Raw genomic sequence first — 26,921 nt, 5'->3', positions numbered from 1 at the left:
TAAGTCATTATTATTGCCAGAACTTTGCATGTCTGTGATAATATTTTTACATATGTCCTCTGCTCACCTGAGAGTCCTGTCCAAGTCTACATAGCAGGAAAGAAAGGTGTATTGTAACACCTTAAAGACTAAAATGTTTACCATGCACATGGACCTCATTGGATGCATTCAGCAGAATTTTTGTGACAGTTCAAGACCCTCACTGTTCTTGCTACAGCAAGATAGATATGGCTACCCCTCTTGAGTTTGTTACTCTCAATAGTAAGACTTGCAAATGTTATGGACTTCTGAATGTTGAATTACTACTATAAAAACCCCCCGCCATGCCCCGAGATTATTATATTTCTTTGCTTTTGATTGCACCAAATTGTATTGAGGGTTACATATTGTCTATTCTATCTTTAAAGCAATGGCATTTGTCATACCTGGCCTTTGTCAGCTTATGTGTTAATTTTAGTTCATAAAATTATGTGTTAATTCTTACTAGTTCATCTAAATCGGCAAGAGTTAGCTGTCTACACATTAATCTGATGAGATGTTTAATGATATGAGAGCTGTAGTTTTTGTTTTATAAACATCGTATATTGTTTCATCATCAGAGCCAAAACTAACATTATGTTTTCAGAAAAATGCTCCAACATTTTCCACATTATTCTTGCTGGACAGTTGCAGGTTTAGTTCCAAAAGAAACATATATTGGTTCTCTCCCTTTCTTATAAAAACTGAGGACCATCAGATATATTCAAACTGCAATCCTGTACTTTCTCACCTGGGAGTCAGCTCAATTGAAATCAGTTGGATTTACTTCTGAGTAGACATGAATAGGATTGTGCAATCAGTTCATGAATGTTGACTTTTTAGCCTTTGTTGGGATTAGGGTTTCTTTTCCAAAAAATTGAACCCAGCCAAGTGAGTGGCAATGATGAGAATTTTATTCACTTAAAATGAATAGCATCTGGCAGAAGAGGAGGAAACAACAGCCAGGCCAATCCCACCAGCTTTGGCACTGTTCTCCATGTAGCCACACTCATTCCACCCAGAGACTATCAGTGACCAAACTTACCTTGCAGCCAGCAGGAGGGAAAACAACAAACTTTCATGAGCCACCTGGGGCTAATTGCCACAAGCTCTGCCCCCCTCTTCTGTCGGTCACCTTATAAATTTTTCTCTCTTTTAAAAATAAAGATCAAGAATAATACACATTTATGATAGGGCAGGGGTCGGCAAGGATTACCTTGCCTGGGCCGGTTCACTCTAGCAGAGATCCCTCCAGTGGCGTAGCGTCGGTTGTCAGCACCCGGGGCAAGGCAAGTAATTTGCGCCCCCTAACCTGTGGATTTGCGCCCCTAACCCGTGGATTTGCGCCCCCTAACCCATGGATTTGCCCTAACCCCAGATGTTGCGCCCGGTGCAGCCCGCACCCCCTGCACGCCCCACGCTACGCCACTGGATCCCTCCGTGGGTCAGATCATGCGTACGCGTGATTTCCGGCGTCTGCGCAGACGTGATTTCTGGTGCCGTGGAAGTGAGTCCATGCGCTGTGCTGTGCCAGTTTAGCACAGCGCATGGGGACTCGCTGAGCAGGCAGCTCAGTTTGGGGGCAGCTCATGGGTTAATTAAATGACCCCCATGGGTCGTTTGTGGCCCATGGGCCTTAGGTTGCCAACCCCTGTGTTCAGTTTGGTGTTGGGGCTGGTGTTCAGTTTGGTAGTGGCTTTATTCTTAGAAAGAGAGATGTTTGTTTGTTTGTTTCTCCATGAATACTTACAGTCATGACTTGCCTGTAAATAAATCCTATTTTCCCCCAACAGTTATGCAGAAGGCATGGCGGGAGAGGAACCCTCAGGCCCGAATAAAAGCAGCGTATCAAGCTTTAGAATTAAATAATGAGTAAGTTTGATAACAAGTCTCACCCTAATTTTATGAACTAAAATTAAAGCTATACAGCATTGTTAAGTAATTTCTTAGGGCCTATTCATATTGTTGTAGACTTAGGATAAACATAGAAATTAATAATTTCTAGGATTGTGATTATTTGGGGGTGGAAGATATAAGCTGCAAAAGAATTTCTGACTGGCTGGGGGGAAGAGCAGACCTGTTAGCATTAGAAAAAGGTGCTGATGGGACATAGAAGGATCCTTTGGCCTGGGGAGTCAGATGTCACAAAGCTTGCCGGGGTAACTGTGTGTTTGAGGGGACAGGAAAAGGGAGGTTTGAAGCAAGGTTTCTGGATAGAAGAAGAAAGAAGTAAGGCTGAGATCCATCTTGGTGGGGGAGAAGGAAAGGTTGCCTGCAATGGTTTGGGCCAAGCTGTAAGATCTGGAATTCCTCCATGCAAACTGAATGTGTAAATAGGCGAATAAACCCTATTTCTCAAAGCATGACAGTCTCCGATGTTTCTTCTGTTCTCCAAAGGGACCCAGACCCTGTGTGTGTGCATGTGGCCCCATGCGCTTGTGCCACTGCTTGGTGAAAAGAGGGGCGAGCACTGGGTTTTTGTAACAATATGATTGACATGTTCAAGTGATGTGACCTTTGGTGGGCTGTAACACTATCCCATATTAAGTTTTTAACCCTTGACATATAAAGCTAACATGTAAGACGTTTTTGTAATTGTTGGACATTGAGATGTTACAATTTTCCCAACTTACAGTCTGAAGTGGATACTTCACACAAGTTTGAATTGATGCCGAACCATAGAAATGAAGTAAAGAATCTCATCTTTTTCAGTGCAACTGAACTAAGAGTCCATTTTAATAGGACTCAAAATTCTTATGTTTGGCTCAGTTGTGTCCGAAATTAGCATGCGCCTTTTAGAAAATGAGATCTTCAAGTAGCAGGGGTATTTTTCAACTCAAAATAAACACAATTGTTATAAAAATCTTCATAGTTAAGTCATTTTAAAAAATGTTCTGGGAATTCTCTCTTTTTCTTTTTCTTTTCCTAACATTTCCCCTTCTGTATCTCACACAATGTTCCACTTAAGAGAGAGAAAGCAGAACAAAAGTTTCCATACCTTTTTAAACAATACACCACTTTGCAAATCTATTTTGTACATTTGACTATCCAAGTGCACTTTTATATGTGGGGGCTGGTATTTTTATATGACTCATCATGGATATCTGAAACACTGCTTTATAGAAATTCAGAATATTTGAGCACAGTTGTTGTTTATGAAACTACCAGTATTTCCATTTTAAGACCCTGCTCCCCCAGTTTATTAATTTCAAGGTCAAAAGTAATGGGTGGGATGCACCTAACACTCCCCATCAGCAGAAGCCCTTCACAAGGACATCCACTTGTGCAATGGAGCTTTCCCTCCTTCTACTTTGCTCACGTGCCCCTCAAAATGAACTTGGGGTTGGGACAATCCCAAGAACAATGTGGGGGGGGGGGGACATCATTCCATGTGGCAAGCTGTAATGCTCACACAGATGAGTAGTTCATAATAACACACCATTAAATTCCACCCAATATTTTGAGCTTCTACATAGAATGAACTGCAGTCCTTTTTTAAAAAACTTCATTTTTGTAGTTTAACAGATATTGAAATTTACCTTTTACTTAGTGCATTTTGTAGTCATCTTGATCGTAAAATAGCCACCCTCAATGAAAATTAGTAGTCCCCCTCCTGCCTGGGGTCAATGTCACAGAGCCTGTTTTCCTTTTAATGTGTACTGAAACATTTTACATGTATTGTTTGGATGAAAATAGTTTTGTTCCACATCTTTGATTGGAGTTTATTTGTAAGTATGTTCAGCTACTGTACTGTATACATTGTTAATCTTTTCACTGTGTCAACATACATCTTTTGAATACCTGGTTTCATTTTTTCTCTTTCTCAGTTGTGCCACAGCATATGTTCTTTTGGCCGAGGAAGAAGCAACTACTATTGTGGATGCTGAGAAATATTTTAAGCAGGCTCTGAAAGCAGGAGAAACCATTTATAGAAAGTCTCAGCACTGCAGTTCCCAGAGTCCACAGCATGAAGCACAGTTTAGTAAGTATCCTTTCACAAATCATTCAAAATGGTCAATAGTGCTGTGCTTGGTCATGCTCGAATCTACAGAAGCACTAGAAAAGTTTAATGCTGAAGGATTAAAATCTACATGAACACAAAAATTAAAAGTACACATAATAAGTACAGGCAGCAGTTGTACAAGCTGCATTTTAATTTTAGAAAGTGCTGAATGTTTTGCACTGCAATTCTATATGTGTCAAAACAGAAGTAAGCTGAACTGAATACAATGGGACTCACTTTCAGTTAAGTGTGTAAAGGATAAGGCTTTAGCCTTATTTTAAAATATTATGAGAATATTTTAAAATATGCTGGTCACAGAAGGAGAGTTGCACTCTAAGAAAGAGGTCATTCTATTCACAGAGCAGCAACACGATACAGTTCTATATTAACTACATTGCAGTTAGCAGGGCTGTGGGAAATAATGTTTTACCTTTGGTATTTTACCTTTGTTGGGTTCATCCCTCTACCAACAGCTCATCCTTTTTGCTTTTCCTAGCAAGTCTCTGTCAATAGCTCAAGGTTACAATATCATTCTCTCTCTTTGTATTTCTCTCTCTCTTGCTGCCTTGTGCCATGGAATGTGGTGTCTTAATTTTGAGGCCACAAACAAGTTGTCAAACTTCAGTTTTTTATTACAATGGAGCAGCAAATATGTGCTGAAGCTATGAATATGTTGTTTGGATGAAAGGGTGTTAGAGGGTTTCTTGTCCCACATCCTTGGACGTGGTCGCTTGAGGAAATAGTTGGATTCCTTGTGCTTCATATTAAGTCAGTGTTTGGCACATCACATTGTCTGTGCCCCTCCCTTTCTATTTTCTCAGGATATAATGTTCCCTCCATTTTGCAGACTCAGATGGATAAATGTTGATTGACTCATGTGTGTTTTTTTTTAAAAAAGTCACTTTGTGATTTTATGGGTGTGTTCTGTGTTTTAACTCTCAACCTTCTCAATCTATTTGTGGACAGGGAGAGCAGGATGGATCTCCTACAACATATGCAGAAATGAATGCCTGGTTTACAAAATGTGTGATAACTTAGTTTTTATGTATTTGATGTAGCCTCTCTTTTTCCCTAGGAAGAGACACCAATGTACTGGTTTATGTGAAAAGAAGACTAGCTATGTGTGCAAGGAAGCTTGGAAGAATTAAAGAAGCAGTAAAAATGATGAGAGATGTAAGTTATCCAGACTTCAATCCTATACCCACTTACCTGGGAGGACATAAGAAGAACTTGCTGGATCAGGCCAATGGCCCAACTAGTCCAGTAACTTCTTCCCACAGTAGCCAGCCAGATGCCTCTGGGAAACTGGCAGGCAGGATTTGAGCACAAGAGCATTCTCTCATCCTGTAGTTTCCAGTAGCTAGTATTCAGAATCGGCATTGCTGCTTCCAGTTGTAGCTCATCATAGCTAGTGGCTGAATTTAAGTCAACAGCACTTACTTCTGAGTAGACGTGTATAGCAGTGATGAGGAACATCCAGCCTGAGAGGCTATTTTCCCCGTGCCATCTGCCCCCGCCCCCCCCCCCCGATATCATATATGATGTCAGGTCCAGAGCAGGAATGATCAGGAGTCTTAAAAGGGGTGCTGATTGTTCCATGACTTGTTTTCAGTGCCTGTTAAATTTGGCAGCAGATGGAAGTCCCACTGGGATTGGTTCCACTTGGAAGCTAATGAATGGATCTGAACCCTTTCCAAAGTGAGGTTTGAAATCAGTGCTCTTTGGCTGTTTCGGTCAACTGAGCAATTCCGTTGCAGAATGGCTTGAGTTCAATCTGTGCTGCAAAGGAAAAGTGGGTCAGTTTCACTTTGTATAGGAAAAGCAGCACCTGTGATTTCAAGATATGAGTGGAATGTACAATCCTTTGTGTTTGGTTCTGCTAACCATGAGTTTGCTACCAAGTCTGTTGACCTAGACTTAGGTACATTTACTTGGAGGTAGATCTCATTTGGGACGTGGGTGGCGCTGTGGTCTAAAACCACTGAGCTTCTTGGGCTTGCCGATTGGAAGGTCAGCAGTTTGAATCCCTGTGACGGGGTGAGCTCCCATTTCTTGGTCCCAGCTCCTGCCAACCTAGCAGTTCGAAAGCACATCAAAGTGCAAGTAGATAAATAGGTACAGCTCTGGCGGGAAGGTAAATGGTGTTTCCATGCGCTGCTCTGGCCACATGACCTGGAAAAACTGTCTGCGGACAAACGCCGGCTCCCTCAGCCTGTAAAGCGAGATGAGCGCCACAACCCCAGAGTCGTCTGCGACTGGACTTAACTGTCAGGGGTCCTTTACCTTTACCTTTTTAGATCTCATTGAGTTCATTGGGTTAGTGTGCGTAATTCATTTTATTCTTAAAATCAAATTTAATGCATTTTTACTTAGTGGAGTAAACATGCATAAAACTTGGCTGCAAGATAGAAACTTGTGTAGCCTAATTTATTCTCTCCTCCTGGCTCCTATTTACAGTTAATGAAAGAGTTTCCTCTCCTAAGTGTATTGAATATACATGAAAACCTCCTAGAATCACTTCTGGAACTACAGGCTTATGCTGATGTCCAGGCAGTTCTAGCAAAGTATGATGGTAAGAATATATAAATGTCATTGTGTGTTAGATGCAAGTTGCAGTGTGTGCTTGAATAATATTTTCATGAATAACTAGGCCCCTTCCCTCTTGGGGTCCAAGGCCTTCCATGATTAGCAGTCATTTTTCAAATAACTCAGCAGAGTAGATAGGTGGTGCCTGAAAATCAACACAGACATCTGCTCACCTTGATTTGTATCTTATCTTGGACCTTGGGCAGTTGATATAAATTGGATGAGATTATTTTATTTGTTCAACTTTTAAATTGTGCTTTATCCAATCAAAATCCCAGGGTTGTTTGCAAAATACTAATTGTTTTTAAGTTATTGTGTTGTTTGGATTTTATTATGCTAGTTAGGTTGTAATCCAGCTGGTGAAAGGCTCTCTCTATCTATCTATAATTCATTTTAAAAATAGTAACGCTTCCCCCAAAATTTAAAGAAGATATCATTTAAGCAGGACATATAGGAATGACAGTTCTATCCCACTTATTTTTTTCTAGTGGCTCTTTTCACTCCAGAGAGCCTAGGGCTTGCTGATCAGAAGGTTAGTGGTTCGAATCCCCGCGACTGGGTGAGCTTCTGTTGCTCGGTCCCTGCTCCTGCCAACCTAGCAGTTCGAAAGCACGTCAAAGTGCAAGTAGATAAATAGGTACCGCTCCGGCGGGAAGGTAAATGGCGTTTCCATGCACTGCTCTGGTTCTCCAGAAGCAGCTTAGTCATGCTGGCCACATGACCTGGAAGCTGTACGCTGGCTTCCTCGACCAATAAAGCAAGATGAGCGCCTCAACCCCAAAGTCATCCGCGACTGGACCTAATGGTCAGGGGTCCCTTTACCTTTACCTTTTTATGTTAACTTTTTACGTTATAATTGAATAATGTATCCTGTCACTAGTATGTTATATTGACGTTTATATATAGATCAGTTAGCAGAAGAGACTAATTACTTCTGTATGTTCTCAAAGTTACACCGCTTTTTTTCGTGGTGCATCTCTCTGCAAATGATTTCAGGTCAAAAAACTATAATGCACTTCAAATTCAGTGCCAGATTTACCACATTTTCTGTGAGAGGTGCTCCAAAGGAGTTTTTCCTAACAGTTCTTCCTCTAGGACTGCATAGTGCTTAGTTGCTTTTCAGCATACCATGGAACACATACATAAAATGTAAGAAGAGTTTCATGTAAACTCTGAACAGTGATATTAAAACTAATTATCATGTTTCTGATGAAGTTAAGGGTGGGAACACAGTTCAGTGGGTGTCAGATTCACTCCTTGTCCCCTCCAGCAATGGGTGTTCAAGATTCAAGATGCTGAAAAGCTGCGGTTATTCAGATGCAATGCTGGAGCTAGATGGAGCCATTGCTTTAACTCAGAATATATTGCAGATTCTTACACTTGATAGCTAAGTATTTTTTTAAAAGTTAAAAAGTAGATAGTGGCTAAAACTGCCCATGGAATTGGGGGGGGTGGATTTGAAGGTGGCTGGAGGCATTTTAAAATGTGTTAATAGATTGCTTTAACCTGGTTTCATGACATTAGTGATGTTGAAGACTTGCCAGAAACAATACATGATTCTGAACATTGCTGTGTGGCAACCAGCCCAAAATTTTGATCCTCTCATTTGGGAAAAGGAGGAAGAGAAGTAGTAGCTAGGAAGAGTAACTTCGTGGGAAGTTGTGGTGATGACAGTAAGGAAAGAGGTGATTAGGAGAAAAGAGGAAGGAATTGCACCTAGGGTTGAGATTGTGCAGGAAAGAAAGATGAGTGACAGAGAATATATGGAACAGAAGAGGTTATCCCACATTCTGTTGCTGTGGGCACATGGGTGTTGGGGGCATATGTTTTTATGAGCCACATCAATGGCCATGCGCCTTTAGTAATCTTGGAATTCTCAGAAATAAGAAGCTGCAGACACTTTGGAGCCATGATCCAAAGCAGTGAACATTTGACACATGTACAAGAGAGTAAGATGCATAGCCATGTCTTTCTCTGTAGTTTCCTCCCCTGAGCTCTCACACAAGGCAAGTAAACTTAGTCTGAAACACTGCCTTTTCCTCTGTGGTAGCTTTAAAGCACCTCCCTCTTCTTGGAGGGTGTGGTTTTGAAATGTTTCTCACTTTAGAATGTAAATACAACAATTTATTGTTTCATAGACATCAGCCTTCCAAAATCAGCAGCGATATGTTACACAGCAGCACTCTTAAAGGCCAGAGCAGTTTCAGATAGGTAAGTGAAATATTTCAGATTCAGATGTAAAGTGATAAGCTCTTCACTCTTTCTGCAAGCAAATAATTTTGCATCTTGCAACTGCAAGTAGTGCTTTTGCTTTGTCTGGCCCAGCTAATTTGAGCTTTTACTTAAAAAAATTTATTTTCAATCAGATCAGCTTAAAAAAAAGCTAGATTATCCTTTGCCTCAGTTTGAGTAACTTGACAAACTTTTGAATCTTGCTGCAGATTCTCTCCAGAAACAGCCTCTAGAAGAGGACTTAGTACAGCAGAGATTAATGCTGTAGAGGCAATTCACAGAGCAGTTGAATTTAATCCTCATGTTCCAAAGGTAAGTGTTTGTCCGCGCGCGGGCGCGCGCGCACACACACACACACACACACACACACACACAGACAGCAAAATGCAAGCCAACTAAAACAGGTGATTATTTTAAGCACTTCTCTACATACATAGTAAGTGTACTTACTATGTAAGTGTAAGTGTAAGCGTAATACTACACAGTATGACCAACATTCTGTCTTACGAGGCAGATGTAGCAGGCACTTGGGACTTGTGGGTAAAATCACTTTTAAACAAATGGGCTCTGAAACAAGGGGTAAACTCAGGTGGGAGAATAGTGATCTCTGGAGTGGGAGTGTCTTCATGGAGGCACTTCCTGCACTGATTTCCACCCCCATCTCCAGCATTCACATTTTCTCAGGCACACATAGGTTTGAGAGCATACATTTGCTAAAATATCATAAGACAGAAGTGCAGGGTTGTTGTTTTTAGCTCTTCAGAGTTCTGTCACACATTGACACCATGTTTTTCTGCAACATCTAACAATTCATAATTGTTAATCTCAAATGCTTGCAGCCCAAAAGCATTTTTGCATGACCGAGTTTCAGAGAGATTAGTGTCCTTATAATTGGTTTGATGCTGAGAGATTACGTAGTTTGTATGTTTGTTGGCAAATTTGTTGTTCCTGGTGCTACTGTTTGATTGTTATCTTCAAATAGGAAAAGTGCATTTTCCATTCATTGGTGGTTCTGGTGCTATCAAATGCTCTCTCCATTGCCTGTTTTTGTTTTAAGATAGGCACTGCAGCCTCCAGCCTGCCACAACATTCTCCCTCTCTCCTATGTGTCTCCTAACTAGAGCCATCCCATTTGGATTATTTGTTTATATTTGACGAAAGCAGACTATTTCCTAATCCAGGCATAGGCAAACTCAGTCCTCCAGATGTTTTGAGACTACAGTTCCCATCATCCCTGACCACTGGTCCTGTTAGCTAGGGATGATGGGAGTTGCAGTCCGAAAACATCTGGAGGGCCGAATTTGCCTGTGGCCTGTCCTAATCCTTCCTTCACCATTCAATGAATTCTTTACTTTAGCCATCACTGAGAAGGACCCTGTTTTTTATTGGTTTCTCACAGCACTTCTGAGGTCCTCGGCCTCAGTCAGACATGCTCATGCACTTCTTGACTTGCGTGTTCAGCTCTCAGCTGTTCTTGTTGGTTTTCTGAAATCACAGTTGCTGGTAAAGTTCTGCAAATGCTGTTAATACTGGTAGGAGGATCCTAATCACTCTGTCCTGAAGTGAATAATGGAGCCCTTGGGGATGGTAGGGTTAGGAAGAACACATGGGGAGGGTATAATGCCACAAGACTGGCAGGGAGAGTGGGGGAATCAGAGAAGGGGGTAACAGAAGAGGGAGCAGTTGTATTGCACTGCTGGCAAAGAGATAAACAATGGTGTGTAAAGTGTGGTGTGTGTGTTTTTCTGCAGAGTTGTCTTGAGTTAAGGATGTGTGGCTGAGCTAGGTGTATGTACAAGAAAGAGCGAGTGTGGGGTAGCTATGCCTGATTTGCTTTTGACCATGCTGGTATGTGGTCCTCAGAGGGTGGATTAAGAGGCAGTATGGCCCTCAGATTGAAAATAAAGTTCACCACCTCTGATCTAGGGAGACTAGAAATCTCATGTTTTCCTCTAGCCCTTTTTAAAAAGGATTTTATGGTTCTGAGCTCACTGTCTTTCTAGTTCAGTGTCTTTTCACCCCCCCTGTTATTATTTATTTTCAATTTTGTTTTAAAGATGTATGGAAATTGTTATCTGATTTAATTGTTCTGTTTGTAAAACCACTTTGTGTTCTGTTTTGAAAGGTACCATAAATCTAAATAGAAATATATAAACCATTTCAGCTTCTGTAATACCAAGCATTCACCTCTGCATTTCTGCTGGCTGCTTTTGAGCTTCTGAGTTGGCTGATCAAGGCAGTCCTTAGGATCTCCTGCTAAACAGACTCTACCTGCTTCCCCAGCCATAATTTTCCATACAGAGGGAGATAATATATGTTAACCTCCATAGGGTGGGCACTTGTTTACCTTAATGAAACATTCAAAGACCATGAAATAGTATGCTGTCCTAGAGCATGATTTTGTTTTCCAACCTAATATAATTCCCTCCTAAATAGGGTAGTGAATGTGGTGCCCTCCATATGTTGTTGGACTCCATATGAGTTGTACTCTCATCATTCCAGACAATTGACCATGCTGGCTGGGGCTGATGGGAGTTGTAGTTCAAAACATCTAAGAAGCACCATGTTGGCTACCCCTGTCCTAAGATAAGAGACAATGTTTGAGCTTGTTTAAACATAACTAAGAAAAAGCAACGAGTTGGTGCCGCTTGTTGTCAAGGCATGATTTAATATGAGCTCAAAGGGTCATTTAAGGTCCCTGTTTAGATATGGATTCCAGAAAAATAGAACACAGTGGACCCCTCTGTTTATTCTTGAATTCACGCAACGCATACAAATGTATATCGCTATTACTTTGACTTCCAAGTAAACATTGTGCAAGTTGACACTATATAGATTAGTAAAAATAAGAAGAAAATCGGGGGAAATGTGGGGTAAACAGGACCACTAATACTCCCACGGATTGCAAGCCTTCTTAGGGAGATTCACCTACCACTTTGAGAACCATGGGAACAGAACAACTATCCAGGAAATAATGATCGTATCAGCATTTTTTGGGACAATTTCATCTGTAGACAGTCAGAACTATAGCATATTGTACTAGAACTAAGTTAAAAATAACTCCTCTAGGGAAGAACTTGTTTTTTTGCATGCTTTTATTTGTTTTTTTCCAAAGAGTCAATTGTTAATGGACCACTTTCTTTGTCTAATAGGAAGTGAAAGCTTTTTCTAAATGGCTGAAATTTAGGATTTTGTCCAGTTGAAAACTAGATGTATCAGATAAGTGAGACAATAAGAAACAGATGGGTTCTCAGAAAGATATTTGAGTAAGTGTTTTAGTTCCATCCTTTTGTTTGTGACTATGGCTAGCTCTAAATGAACCTGTAAACCATTCTACATACAGTGGGTTTGATCCTTCTCTGTTTGAATATAGTGATTTCCCATGCAGGAATACCCATAGGATAAGCATGGTTTCTGCTTTAAAGAAAGATGCTGTCCTTTAATGGGGACCATTTTTTCTTAGAAGCAGGGCCTATTGGGGCTTGAAACTGTTCCTATGGAAGGCATTTCTTTGGTCCTGTGCAAACTAATTGGAGGAGACTGGAAGGATATCTTACTGCTCCTCCAGAGACCTTGTTTTCATCCCTGAACCTTGCTCCTCACACTTCCCTGGAGATCCACCATCCTGTCAAAAGTGGCCCACAAAGGGGTGGCCACTTTAGAATCTGGCCTGCTGAGCCAAAGTTGTTCTTACCCCTGAACTACAGCATCTCTTGACAGATGGTTGACCAGCTTCTGAGCAGATGCCTCCAGTGAAGCTAGTGCCTACCAGCTGCCCAGACAGCCTATTCCACTGTCAAATAGCTCGTAACAGTTAGGAAGTTTCTTCTAACGTTTAGCTGAAATTGGTTTCCCAGCAGTTTCCAGACGTTATTACGTCTGACTTCTAGTATTCAGATCTTTCAACTGCTCTTCATAGAGCTTGGTTTCCAGACCACCTCACCATGCTGGCTGGACATTCACCAGTCCTTTTTAAATGTGGCACCCAGAATTGAACCCACTACTCCAGATGTGGCCTGACTAGCAAAGAGTGGAACTATTTTCCCATGTGGTCTGGACTCTGTATAGTGCAGTTGCAGCACACACACATTTTACTTAAGCAAATTCAATTATGCACTCTTGGCTTTTGAGGAAGCAGCAGCCTTCCCAACCGTGGTTGCATCAGAGGTGGCAGCTCCAAAATGAGTGAAATGAGTGGAGAAGCTGTAGAGGCAGATGGAAGAATAAGAAGAAATGTTGAGTTGCTGGCTGGACAGAGAGAGGCTGACAGAGCTGCAGGCAAAACAAACCCCCAAAACTGGAATTGAGCCACATTTCTGCCTGCCTCTCTCCCTGTCTGCTTTTCTCTCCCTTTTTGCATCTGAAGGAACCAAGCTTCCCCCCACTTTTCTTGCAGCCTAGGGAGCCAGTGCAGGGAGGTCCTCTGCGCAGGATTTCCCCCATTTCCAGCAGGCAGCTTTTGTCTATGTGTGATTTTGTGTATGTGCTGTGTAGAACGTAGTGCTCACATGAGTGCTCTGGAACGTAGTGCTCACATGAGTGCTCTGGAACGTAGTGCTCACATAAGTGCTCTGGAACGTAGTGCTCACATGAGTTGCAATCTTACTGTACTGCTGTTAATGAAATGTAAGACTGTCTTACCTCTTTGAGCAGTTGCATACACTACCAGCTCCCTACCAGCTCATTTTACTATAAACTTGGCAGGATAATTGTAAATCCTGGCAGCAAAATTGAACCTCAAAAACTGAAAAAGAGCTTTTTGTCATGCCTTTCTGAGCTTCCATAAGTGCCTCTTCATGCAACATCGAGGACTGATTTTTGCTCTTAGTCTTTTTGCAGACAGTATACATGACCTTTATGAACATATTCTTTTGCAGAACATGTGGCTTATTGGGCACATTGGTGCTGATCAGTGTTAAGGGATTATGTTTTGAATTTGTTCTGCTGGCAAAATATAAACTTTAATGTAATATTGTACAAATGCTTCACTGTTCTAGATAGTGCAATTTGTGTATTTCAATTGAACTGTTCATTATAACAATTTTTAAGTCTTCTCAATATCTGAGACTGGGATGACCAACATGATCCCCCCCATATATTGTACTCCACCTCCCATCACTCACAGCCAATATGACTGGTGGTTAGCAATGATGAGACTTCTAGTTAACAGCATCTGGAGGTCGCCATATAAATATTATATCTTAGCTATGTTGTCTAGTATTTCTAATATTAGAAACTTACAATGATTGTGTTTAATTTGCTTGTGTAGCTACACAAGTGCTAGGTAAAAGAGTGACTTAAAAAGAAAATTAAAACATCCATGAGGTTAATTCGGATAACCTGAAACATAAATGTTTAAGCTGATGTAATTGACTAATTTCTTATCCCGACCAAATTCTGTTTCCAAGACAGATTTTAAAAGCATTTTATTTTCATGTCATATGGAACAATTAAAGCCTTCCTACCACACTCGTAAAGTGTATATCACCCAATGGGATGAGCCTAGATGGTAGACTCCCCTCCCCCCAGTCCAACTTTCCCCTAAATGAGTGTATACAGTTGGAATTTCAACCAGCTCTATACATTCCTGACACTGATGATATATGGCCCTTGCAGTCTTGATAGTGGAAGGATGGCTTATCCCCAGACCTAATCCTCCTCTGATAATCGGGACGTCCAAATGGTTCTTTCCTTGAAGGTCTGAATTTATCCACCCAGTCTTCTGTCTGCCTGTCCAATCTGATAGAATGTGCACTGAGAGAGCTAATTGCTGAGAGAATTTGCTGCTTGCCTGCATGACTGATCAAGAGCACAGCAAGTTCATTTCAGACAGTCTCAGACAGATTTTGCTTCATCCTTTGCCTTTAGGGGGAGAAGATTATGATGTCTTATCATTATCTAAGAGTTAGGTGTCTCTTCAATTGCCTCAGAACTGCTGTATCCTTAAGGAGTTTAATATGTCTGTACCATCTTTTTGTGTTGTCCTGACTAGCTCTGTGTGTTGTCAAGAAAATTAGCGCTTCGTGTTATCCATAATTCTATCTTCCTTTCTGGTCATGCTTTCTTTCAGATTTCATTATTTGTATTGGTGCAACTTCCAGCTGACAAGGAGCTGGGGAGAATGGTGTGCCAGCAGTGTTAGATACAGGCACAGCTTCTTTAGATTAGGGAAGAGTCAAGTTCTGGAATATATTGCGTCTATGGTTTTCAATTTAAGCGATAACAGGCTTGCTTGACTGCTTGGTTTATATGTGTGTGTGTGTGTGTGCGTGTGTGCGTGTGTGCGTGCATTCCCACCTCTGCTACCTGAGTTTCCAGGGAATGTATGTTCAATCTTATAGTTAAGCATGAATCTGAAATAACAAATGCTTGTTTTAGATGTGCATTTTTTCTTGGTCAAAACTAAAGTTTCAAGATGAGTGGTCCTGTGCATATCTACTCAGAAATAAATCTCATTGGTTCAAATGGATCTTTCTTCTGGAATTCCAAAACTTCTTTTATCAAACCTTAGTTGCCTTATAAAATTTGATTAGCACTTTTCACCAGACACTCTCAAAGTGTTTTCCAACAGTACTGAAAGCTACAGTTATTAAAATGAAATACAATTAAAGCAAAGCAAATATTACAACAATAGAGCGTTGAAAAATTCCAAAGATTTGGGAGAGGTGCAAGTTTGAACTGTACAGTGGAAAACCGTAAGTGATTATTCTGTCCATACCGTTGGGGAAGGTTTCAAAGTCAAGGTACAATCACAGAGAAGGCCCACAACACTCATAGGTGGGACTGCGAATAAGGCAATCTCAACTGATTTTGGAGCCCAAGCTGGTTAATATGGAGAGAGGCACTTCCCATCATTCAGAACATGTAAAACTAGCTGGGATATTTTGATCCAGGAATCTAGAAGAGGCAAAATACACATTTTCCCAGCACAAGGACCACCCACCAACAGTGTTTTCACCAAGTTAGGATTCAGTTTATTGGCCTTCATCCAGCTAATTACTACCTTCAGCCACTGGTTCAGCACAGACACGGCTATATCTAGTTTAGACGGTACTGAGATACATTGCTGAATGTCATCTGCATGTTGATGGCACTGAGTTCCCAACTCTCTGATGATGTGACCTAATGACTTCATATAGATATTTAAATAGCATTGGGAACAAAAATAAGGATTGCAGAACTTGGGGCTAAGCCAAACTCAGCTCTTTGGAAGCAGCCCTATAGGTAGGTCTGGGAACGCTGTAACACTGTGATCCTAACCCACCAAGTTACTCCAGGTTGATGGTATCAAAATCCACTAAGAGTTGAAGGAGAAGCAACAGTGTAACCCTTCCATTTCTCTCCTAAAACAAGTTATCAGCCACAACCGTCTCTGTGCCAAAACCAGACCTGGGACTCAGCTACATTTGTAATGATAAAGCACTTCACAGTGGTACCTCGGGTTAAGTACTTAATTCGTTCTGGAGGTCTGTTCTTAACCTGAAACTGTTCTTAACCTGAAGCACCACTTTAGCTAATGCTGCCGCCGCACCACCAGAGCATGATTTCTGTTCTTATCCTGAAGCAAAGTTCTTAACCTGAAGCACTATTTCTGGGTTAGCGGAGTCTGTAACCTGAAGCATATGTAACCTGAAGCGTATGTAACCCGAGGTACCACTGTATATGCATTATAACACTGTGACACCAGATGGCGATGTGGAGTCCTGTCTTTCGCCAATGGGATTCCCTTGTATGAAGTTTACAACAAGTTTAACTGAAACACTTTTTCGATGTGTCTAGATTCAGCCCTGGTGCTGAATTAAATGGGTCAAGATAATTGCTTTTCCTTTTAGTATGTCTGAAGTTGCATGGCCACAAGTCTCTTGAGCACCTTGCTCAGAAAGGGATATTAGTGACTGAGTAGTAGTTTAGATCCTCATGATCTAGGTGTGATGATGTACCCCTTCCTTTCAATATGACAAGGAACACTCCCTGCTACAAGGAGGCATCTACCACACTTGAGATTACCTCAACCATCTTTGACAGAAAGGCTGTTGAGCAGTAGGTGGTACACCAACATGATCACTGTTCTGTTTCTCTGGCAGTACAAACCCTCCAAACTGGCACCCAAGTACACTTGCTTTTGGGGGGAAATGGGTGGCTTTTTTTGGAAATGACAGCAACACAACAACCTGTGTGTGTGTGTGTGTGTGTGAGAGAGAGAGAGAGAGAGAGAGAGAGAGAGAGAGAGAGAGAGAGAGAGAAACCGGTTCTGCATGCCAAATTTGCAACTAAAATACTTTCAGCATGCCATCTCCCCCTCCCCCCCATATGAAAGCAAATAGCTAAACAAGGGATTTAGAACTAGCTATTTTTCTGCAGTTTCCACTTATTTGTCTTATGTGTCTTTATGGCATAATGTAGAAAGACAGGCAGATTTAACCCCCTGAGCTGGAGAGTTCACAATTAGTGATTGAGAGGCTAATATAGTCGGAGCTTGACCATTGTTGCAACTTTCCCCCTGCCTTATTTAAGAAATCTATCTCAACACCAAACTAGTTACTGAAGACCATCAGGGGTCATGTCAGAGGTCAGATATTTGAGACCATTTTCCCACAATGGCTCTCTACAAGTGATCCCTTACTGTGTTAAAAAAAAAATTGTCAAAGAGGATTAAATGGGATTAGTAAGAATATTACCCTCCCAGAAGTAGCCCCAAGACACAAAATGAAGAACCTAGTGAAGCAGTAAATGCACTATATTTGACCAGGGCACAACCTTGGCTACATTCCTTCAAGAATCTGAATGGGAAAAGTTAAGTCCTCTAAACTGGATTAGTAAATAATCTCATGGTTTGTGGCATCTGCTGAAAAATCATTAAGTTCACTGCATTCTTACAGTTTTGGGGAGAACTGACAGTGTTATTGACTGCAGTGATCAAGGATGTGATTAGCTTTGGCCATTATTGTGTGGATCAGGCCAGTTCATAAGTGACTTCATCAAAGTCATTCATTTAATGTTCTCTAAACGTTCTCTGATTTGTTTTCATCAATGAAATTTTAAACCTGCAATTCTTAGTACTTTACTCTGAAAATATTTCTCTTTTTCAAAAAGAATTTCTAAAAGGGGGGGGGGGAATACATTTTGTGGAAGAGTATACTTGTAGAACAGGAATGGTGAACCTGTGGCCCTCCGGATTCTGTTGAACCCAACTCACATAAGCCCCTGCCAGCATTGCCAAGGATCATGGATGATGGGAGTATACTCCAATAGCAACTTGAGAGCCACACCTATCCCTGTGGAATGCCCTGCCTTCAGATGTCAAGGAGATAAAGAACTACATAACTTTTAGAAGACATCTGAAGGCAGCCTTGTATCGGGAAGTTTGTAATGTTTGATGTTTTACTGTGTTTTATACGTGCTGTAAGCCGCCCAGAGTGGCTGGGGAAACCCAGCCAGACGGGCGGAGTATAAATAAAATTATTATCACCATCCCATGCCTGGTATAGAATAGACTCAGTAGATTGCTTTGTGAATGGCACGTGAATACAGTTCTCTGTCTGGTTGAGGACACAAGTCAATTTGGTAAGGCTAATAGCCTCCATCGCCTTTTGTTTTACTGGGAGACAAAGCAGTGAAGGCAGAGCCATACCGTAACAATTGCCAGACTTATTTATTTATTTTAAGAGACCTATTAATGGAGTTTCTTGTGTCACTGTTTGGCACCTACCTATCAGTGTGAAACCCTAACAAAGACAAACTCCCTGGGCTCCTCAAAATTTTGTTTTCAACAGGCCCTGCTGGCAGTTGAGCACATCACCTTTATTACTTCTATAATTTACTGTTGTATCCTCTTCCACTTCTTGGGAGTCATTTCCTTATAAATCATGTGGATTGTGGTTATTTGTTTCTACTTTCCTAATCCCGTTGTTCTTGCACGTAAATGTGGAAGTTCATTGCTCTGTAAAAGGAACAGGCACCCCCCCCCTTTGGCGCATTTAGCAGTGCAAACTAAGCTGCATTTTTGAAGAAAGCAGTAAACAAAAACCACCCATGTTAGTAGTAGCATGTTGCTTTTCCAAATGCATTGTCTGCATCTAGATAGTGGGCCTTCTTCAATGGAGAAAAGAGTGCCTGTGATTGAAGGGGTTGGGAAGGGGGCTTTGGAGTATACATGGTGCTTTTAATGGCTTTTACTGGACTGCGGAGTTGCCTAATCCCTGGCTACCACTTCAGTTTTCATTATGATTTGTGTTCAGCCAGTGCTGTCTGTTGCTGAAGGGTGTCTTCTGTTTGATAAATTCTCCAAGAACTGGGGTTTAGTATTAGCACCTAATATAATGATTGCATCACGTGGACTGAAGATTTTCACTGATGTTCTGTCTCCTAGTCTGTCTAGAAAGGCAATTACATGTATGTTCCTGGAACCACTTTGCGTACTGCAATCTGAAGTCTGAATGTGTTTGTAAAATATGAACACTTATCTGATTTAGTCCTTCCCCATTGAGTGGTGTCTGTATATGCCTGTACATAAGGCGCTTCTCAAATTTGCATTTGCCAAATAATCCACATTTTGTTCCAGTCAGCAACTTTTATCTCTAATGTAATATATGGATCAAGCTAAAAGTAATTTTGAAATATTTGAAAGTCTGTGTATACGAAAAACTAACCTCAATAGCCTGTGTAGCTTCACGTCACTTTACACATTTCCTTCCAGTACTTGCTAGAAATGAAAAGCTTAATTTTGCCTCCGGAGCATATCCTGAAACGTGGAGACAGTGAAGCAGTGGCATATGCTTTCTTCCATCTCCAGCACTGGAAGCGAATTGAAGGGGCGCTTAATCTGTTGCACTGCACATGGGAAGGCAGTAAGTATTCTTTGCTAGTGGCATGAGCTAATATTTCTCTCTCTCTTTTTTGGATCATTATTTTTAAATGTGCAGCTGGAGCTCAACTGTGAGGCTGTCCTGACTCATTATTGAGGTTCCCTCTGCACTTTAGTTAGTTTTGGTATTAGTTCTTGTCCAGATTTCAGTCACATTGAAGGTGCAATTAAGATGACACAGGTGTTCAGCTTGTGCTCTCTTTCTGCTCCAAGGATCTAAAAATACATGCATGTAGGTGTTCTCTTCTGCAGTGAACACTAAAAGATCTATTGTGCATGCATATTTCTTTTCCTTGTCCACCCCACCCATTCCTTCCAAAAGCCAGTTCATGGAGTTACTTCAGTGCAACTGAATGCACAACCAGAGTACTTCGGGGTGGGGGGGAACAAAATAGCTGATATGTAGAAGAGCATGTGCTGCTAATATTCCATTCTTATGAAAGAAACCCCTGTTGCACCACTTTGCCAGTTTTCTAAGAAAGTTTTCTAAGCTAGATGGAGTGTTTCAAACTAAAAATGTCAAGAAGTATCTTGGATCGTATTCATATTGTCTTAGAATCATAGAGTTGGAAGGGACTCCATGGATCATCTAGTCTTGTTCTTTGATGCCAACAAGATGTATGCAACATGCCATGTGAATATTGAATTCCTATCCTATTTGATTTGTGAAAGAAGACTGGATGGCTTGGGAGGTGATTGTCAGTGAGTCTGAGGGTAGCTAGAATGGTGCTAATTTAATAAAAGGAATCTGATCACAAGTGGTATACAGAACACAGATATGACTTTGTTTCCAGGCGACTCTAATAAAGTGAATTTTGCATGGGTCTGATGTTGATGATTTTTTTTTTACCTCCTCAGCCTTTAGAATGATCCCATATCCATTAGAAAAGGGCCATCTATTTTATCCTTATCCCAGCTGCACAGAGACAGCAGACAGAGAGTTATTACCAAGTAAGAAAATGTTCCATTTCTCACATTTTATTTTTTCCATCTACAGTTAATCACAAAAGTCTGTTCTCTTTCTGTGTGGCATTGTGCTCAACTGGAATACCTGTGTGTCTATACATGCATACAATAAATATTCCATACACTTGTACACTGAATGCAGTTAGCTTTTAAATAAATGAAGCAGCTATCCAACAATGTAAATTAGCCCCCTTTTGTATCTTATATTTGAAGTGGTGGTGGGATTGTGGTCCAACTCCTTCCCATTCTGCAAAGAAAATGTCAATACCTCACACTATGGGAGAGACCACCTCAGTATGACTTCTCCCCACAGCAGCATTGCCTCTGGTGGCCAGGAGGTGAGACGCTGGTGTGGGGAAGAGCTGTGGCTTGTTCTCTTTTCCACATGACTTGGGGTTTCTAGTACAAGATCTTATGGCATTTGTATTTATTACACACACACACATATAAAATACCTTGCTGTATACAGGAATATATATATACAGATACAATAGAACATAAAATACCATAAAAATAGTACAAAATAATCATAAAGATGACTGGTATGGAATGGAGTTGTGCTGTGGTGAGTTCTGTGCTGTGAAGATAACCTGAGGAGGGGATTTTTTCTAAAAGGAGTGGCGTTAAAATATCATTGTCCCCTTTTGTGTCTTTAGTCAGTCTCAGTGTTACTTGACAATACTGCCCCTCGGCTTTGTGGTTGTTGAGTTTCTTTCTCTACTTGTTTGACTGGAGCAGCATTCTCTGCATTCTAGCTTAGTTCTATCAAAAGGGAAGAGCATTTTAAATGGCCTGTGTTCTCCTTCATGCACCCCAGGCCAGAATGACAATTTCTTTCAGGTGGGAAAATATTGAATGAGTGCTTCCCTTGTGGGAATGTCAATTTGATCAGCACTCTTGTGGACATTTCCACTGTGAAGAAAATGCTCAATATCTAGGTTTCAGAATGGTCACCGTGCAATTTTAGACACCATCACATCAGCGAGAAGCTGCTGCACTCCTTCAGTAAGCAACCTGCACGGCTTGATTGAAGACCTACATTTGTGGGTGGTATAGAGGTCTTTATCTGAATATTTATGTTGGTCACCTTGGAGACTGTACTATAAAAAGGCAAGGTATAAATATTTAATAATTAGACTTGCATACATTTGCTTAACTTGCAGTTTCAGATAACACTTTGGAGCTTTAACTCAATGTTTTAAATAAAAAAAGGCTATTTTCTTTCTAGCTTCTAAATGGCCATACTCAAATGAGGAGAGAAACTGGCCCAAGGTCAACTTGTTCAGCACAGACCTAAGCTGGAAATGTGCCATACCTAAAGATTCCAGCTAGTATGGCTGTTTTAAGCACATATATTGCCATGACACAAGCACATAGCTTGGCATGCTGTGTACTTTTGTATTTTTCTGTATGTTGCGAGAGTTGCTCAGCTCTCAGATGTTTGGAACTAGATGTAAAGTAAAGTGAATTTTAAAGATAGGTGAACATGAAAGTTACACAATGAAATACCTTACTCGAAAATATGTTCTGTTAGATAGGTAAAAATGAGTTACACTCACAGAGAAATTCTTGGTGTGCTAGGAAGGGTGCCATTCACTTAAATAACTGAATCCTGTAGTCAGATCAGGAATGTTTCATATGTTCAATATTTTCTGTAGGGGAAAAATACGTTAATGACATAGATTGTTCTATAGGAATATTACAGAATGGGGAGTGAAATAGATCCATGTGCAACTGTTGCTTGTGGTGATCCCCCCTTTTCAAAAATTATTTTTTCATGCATAAACACTTCCTACAAGAAATGTGCATGGTCTTCAAAGGATTCCTAAGATGTTTCAGGTCTGGTATGATAAACAATTGCAATTAAAAAACATGATTTTTGAAATATTTTGGTATAAAGCCCTAATAAAAGTGAGGTTGTTTTGGCCTTCTGAATGTCAAACCCTTAGGAGGCATGGCTATCACAATTGATTTAACCAGAAAGTGGTCAAAACAGCAGTGGTTAACCAGCAATCAGCCCTTATAAAATGGCAAACCTGCCTTACTCATACCAGACTACCATAGAGCTTCCTAACCACTAGAGTTTCCTAATCACATGTACTTGACTTGTACTAGAATCTATGCAAAAATAGAGGTTCTTTGCCACACTGGTAAATTCTAACCTTGAGTTAGGCTCTTGATAGTAGCCCATGAACGATCCTTTGTAAAGTGATTTGAAAATATACTTCTCAGTTGCTAAGTGCGAGAATTTTGGTGCCCCTTTATTTTATAATGAGGGTTTTGTTTCATGCTAGGTGCTGGTGAGATTCTGATAAGTGTTAACTTCTCCTTCTTGGGAGAACTTTGTTTATAAAGTATATGGCATACTTATAACTAAAGCAGCCAAGGGGCACATCTGCCACAAGTGCACTTGCATATTTTTGCAATTCAATAAAAAAATTAAATCTTGAAAAGCTCTGTTTAAAAACTAATTAAAATCTGCCCCCAGACTGCTCTAAATTACTCATTTCTCACTCATGCAGGATATTGCTCAAGGAATGCCTCTGCTAGTGACGAACCCTAAGCCATCGGCTTCCCGGTATAATTAAACTCCAGTGCATGAAGACATTTCAGCACAATCACTCACGCATTCCTGTTAAGTTTTTAAATACAAAACTATCCATAAATAAAATCATCTTAACACTTTTTATGCTGCTACTCTCCAGCAGGTTTCAGGTTTTAAAAATTCTGTTGCTTTGGTCAATTCTTAAAAGGAAAGAACGTTTTACTCCATTGAGGCTTTCACTGATGTATATCTTAACTGCAAAGGGTGTATTTTAAAATAATTCTTAATTTAATCAGTGTTGCAGATTCCTCCCCTCTATTTAAAGTTAGATCATAGTTCATCTCAGATAGGTCTTTCTTCTTTGCAAAATCACGACCTTTATCTAACCATCCCTAAAATACCTGGAATATCAAATAACTATTGCCATTTCCCCCTTCCTTCCAGCATTTCATGATGTGTCTGTGTACCCGCAGAAGGAACTTCCTTTTTTCATCCACTTTACTGCAGGGCTGTGCTCTTTCACAGCAATGTTAGCGCTCCTCACACACCAGTTCCCGGAACTTATGGTCATTTTTGCTAAAGCTGTAAGTATTGACTCAACTTACTTAATGTATTTATATGACATGCAGAAACCATCTCTGGAACACTATAAACTAATTCAGAACAATGGGCATCTAAAAACCTGATTCAGCATAGCTCAGTATTCCTCTTTTTTTAAGAGGGGATTTTTCAGAGGTGATACATGACGATCTTGGTTTTCTTTCGGCAGCTGGACTGTATCTCATTATGGGGAAACATCTGATGTACCACAATTTCCAGTTTTAAAGCAGGACAGGGGGGCTCTTAAGCCATTTCAAACCACATGCAGTTTTTCTTTGACTGTAAGGATTTGCTAATAATTACAGTAGGGTTGCCATACTTCCGGAATACTGTTTTTTGCCCAAAAATCTCAACTACTTGTTTGCCCAAAAAAGCTCAAAAACTTTCCAGATTTTCACTGTTTGAAATATGGCAACCCTAACTTACAGTGTTTGAATTATTAGCATGAAAATATTGAGACTATCTCCCAGTATCCTGTTACATATTAAGTACATATACAAATAATAAATAAACGGTTGCATTCTTTCTTTCTGTACCCTGGGAGCTAGTGGCTGACCAAAGAAAACTTCTTTTATATGGTCTGAATGGAAGCATTGCTTGTCTATTTACCCTAATACTGTTTAGTTTCCATTCCATGTATGGCAAATATGGCAAGTTAAGTCTCTGGAGCCTAAAAGGATTTTACTTTATGCTTTTAAAACACTATGTTTCTGTAAGCTTTTTTGATTATATAGATAGCTTACTCTGGCAGGAAGGCGGTCAATTTTCACTATGTGATTTTCTCTTTGTATTGATAGCACAAGGCAAACACAATTATCAAAGGGATAAGTGGACTTTATAACAACAAGAAGTACAAGTAGCATTGTTCAAACTGCAGAATAAAATTATATGGTAAAATAAAAATAATTCTTCAACATATTTTCTTGATAGTAATCATTCTAATATGCTTAGAAGCTTGAGTCATGAGGGCTTTTGTTACCTAAACTGGTATTCTTAAAAGGGATCAGGTAGACGTTTGAATGAACTCTTCTTCAAGCTGACTGCTTTGATTAATAGCCTGAATTATGCAAATGTTATTTATTTACTTACTGGCTATTTCTTGTCCATCATTCATCCAAAAGGCTTCCAGGGCAGGATACCAGCTAAAACGCATACACTTAGCTACAGTGTCACAAAATGTTGTATAGACTTGGTTCAAATACATTAAAACAACAGGAACAACTAAAACAATTATTAAGACCACAAAGCAGACTAAGTACTACTCCACTCGACCCCTTAAAATTGCATGAGCAAACAAACATATCCGTCCTTGGCACTGAAGCAACTAACATATCAGCACAAAGCATACCTCTAAGGCCAGAGAAGGATAGGAAGATGCTTCCAGGATCCTAATGAATACTGTACAGTAAACACACCATGCATTCCATATTCACAGGGCACCGGCATTGTCTGGTAGATCTTCAATTTACCCTCCTTTTCGAAGCAAGCATCCTACCTCTTATCAGATTTGTTTTGAAGGTCCATTGAACCACACATGTAAACAGATGATGTCACATGTACCATCTGCTGAACTGTCATTTCTTTTCTTTTCTGATGTACTACATGCTTGTAATATATTTAAATAGGCAAGAGTTACAAGGGAGGTGCAGGATGTGTATACAGGTTTTTCCCAGTCCTCAGGTATTTCAGTTGCTATTGTCCTTCTGGATCTCCAGCTCACAGCATATCTCAGAAGAAATGACCTTGGCCAGGAAACAGTTGTCAGAGCAGCCTGATGTTAGTCCAGGGGCAGCCAGTGTAGTGCCCTCCAGATTTTGTTGGGAGTCTTCCATCAGCCCCAGACAACATGGCCAGTGGGCAGGGATGATGTGAGCTGCTGTTCAACAACACCTGGTGGTACCACGAGGTGGAGTTTCTTCATCCAAGCAGCTGTTTCAGATGTCTCTTGTAGCTTCTGTGGTTAAGGTAGTGCAGATCTAGGCTGAAAGTGGTCTTAATTATTGACTTTCAGAAATTGGGTCATGAGGACAACATGACCCCCAACCCCCCTTTTGTATTGTGTGTATTACCCAAAACAAAATGCTGATCTATGTAGTTTGACCGACTATGGTATTAGATAGCAGCAACAACCTCTCTGTAAAATACCAAATTGCCCTCAATTTTAGCTCCTGTGAAACATTGTTTAGTACTGTGATTCCGAGTACCTACCCTTGAACTTTTGAACCGGGCATACACCAGATCATTGATTTTGCTATTGTATAGCCTTGGATGGAGAGTGTGTGCTGAATATGTGTATTACAACAAGTGGAGATCAGAAATAGAGCATAGTTACTAATTTTTGAATGTCAAAGTTGCATGAAATCCATATTCTAGTTTCTTTTCATTAAGCAGTGTTCAAAATATGTAGGTCTGATAACAGGGGCCTCATTTCTACCAAATTTAGTTACTCATTATGTGGGAAAATGTTGCTGGACATGCCAGTAACACTTTTGTGTGTGGTTCATAATTGGCTAACTTTTAAGGAATGAAATATAACTATCTGCTTGATTAATTCAAGGACTGCGCTAGCAAAATTGTATGATTTCCAACAAGATACAAGGTCAAATGTTACACTAACAAAGAATAGCTCAGTGAAGTTCTATGCTGGATTTCTTTATTGTTGCTTCCTAATTTACATATAGAACAATTGCAGTGTTAAACCTGAAAACAATTCTAGCATGCACACATATAAAACTTTCTTTTGAAATAATGCTTGATGGGAAGTACTGTACATAGTTTCAAATATGTCAAACAACATGGTCATTACTAGCTCTGTTCTTACGAGTTTCCTTAAGCAGAGGGAGCTTGCACTGACTTGTGTATGCTTTTGGACTTTGTCATTTTGTCTGGATGAGTACCACTCCAGAACATCAAGAAAGACTTCTCCGGTAAAGCTGATCATCAGTGCTTGAATTATTGGGGAGAAGGAGAGGGTTCCCACTCCACCCTTCATTCATGCACTAACAGTAAGCCCATAAAGAAATATGGTTCCTCCATTAATGCGCAAACTATTGCCTTGTTGTTTCTTTTACTACAATGCGAATCTTGCTCTGTGATACTAGAAAACA

General features: G+C 40.4%; 1 protein-coding gene across 2 annotated transcripts in view; it reads left to right on the top strand.

Moving 5' to 3' along the window:
- The window catches only part of ST7L (suppression of tumorigenicity 7 like), a 40,385-nt gene that overhangs the window by 7,466 nt on the left and 5,998 nt on the right, over positions 1–26,921 (top strand). The window contains exons 6-14 of one of the 2 annotated variants that reach the window (XR_014549028.1): positions 1,812–1,890; positions 3,846–4,000; positions 5,097–5,194; positions 6,479–6,593; positions 8,746–8,818; positions 9,049–9,151; positions 19,536–19,686; positions 20,562–20,654; positions 23,659–26,819. Coding sequence is in view for 1 of the 2 variants with exons in the window: in XM_083617460.1 (XP_083473586.1) it covers positions 1,812–1,890; positions 3,846–4,000; positions 5,097–5,194; positions 6,479–6,593; positions 8,746–8,818; positions 9,049–9,151; positions 19,536–19,686; positions 20,562–20,654; positions 23,659–23,798 (1,007 nt within the window). In the remaining variant the exon portion in view is untranslated. The remainder of the gene's footprint in view (positions 1–1,811; positions 1,891–3,845; positions 4,001–5,096; positions 5,195–6,478; positions 6,594–8,745; positions 8,819–9,048; positions 9,152–19,535; positions 19,687–20,561; positions 20,655–23,658; positions 26,820–26,921) is intronic. The other variant, XM_083617460.1, reaches the window with a different exon arrangement.

Source organism: Podarcis filfolensis, assembly GCF_964270895.1.
Source record: "Podarcis filfolensis genome assembly, chromosome: 6".
Lineage (NCBI taxonomy): Eukaryota > Metazoa > Chordata > Lepidosauria > Squamata > Lacertidae > Podarcis > Podarcis filfolensis.
This window is presented reverse-complemented; position numbering and strand designations above follow the sequence as displayed.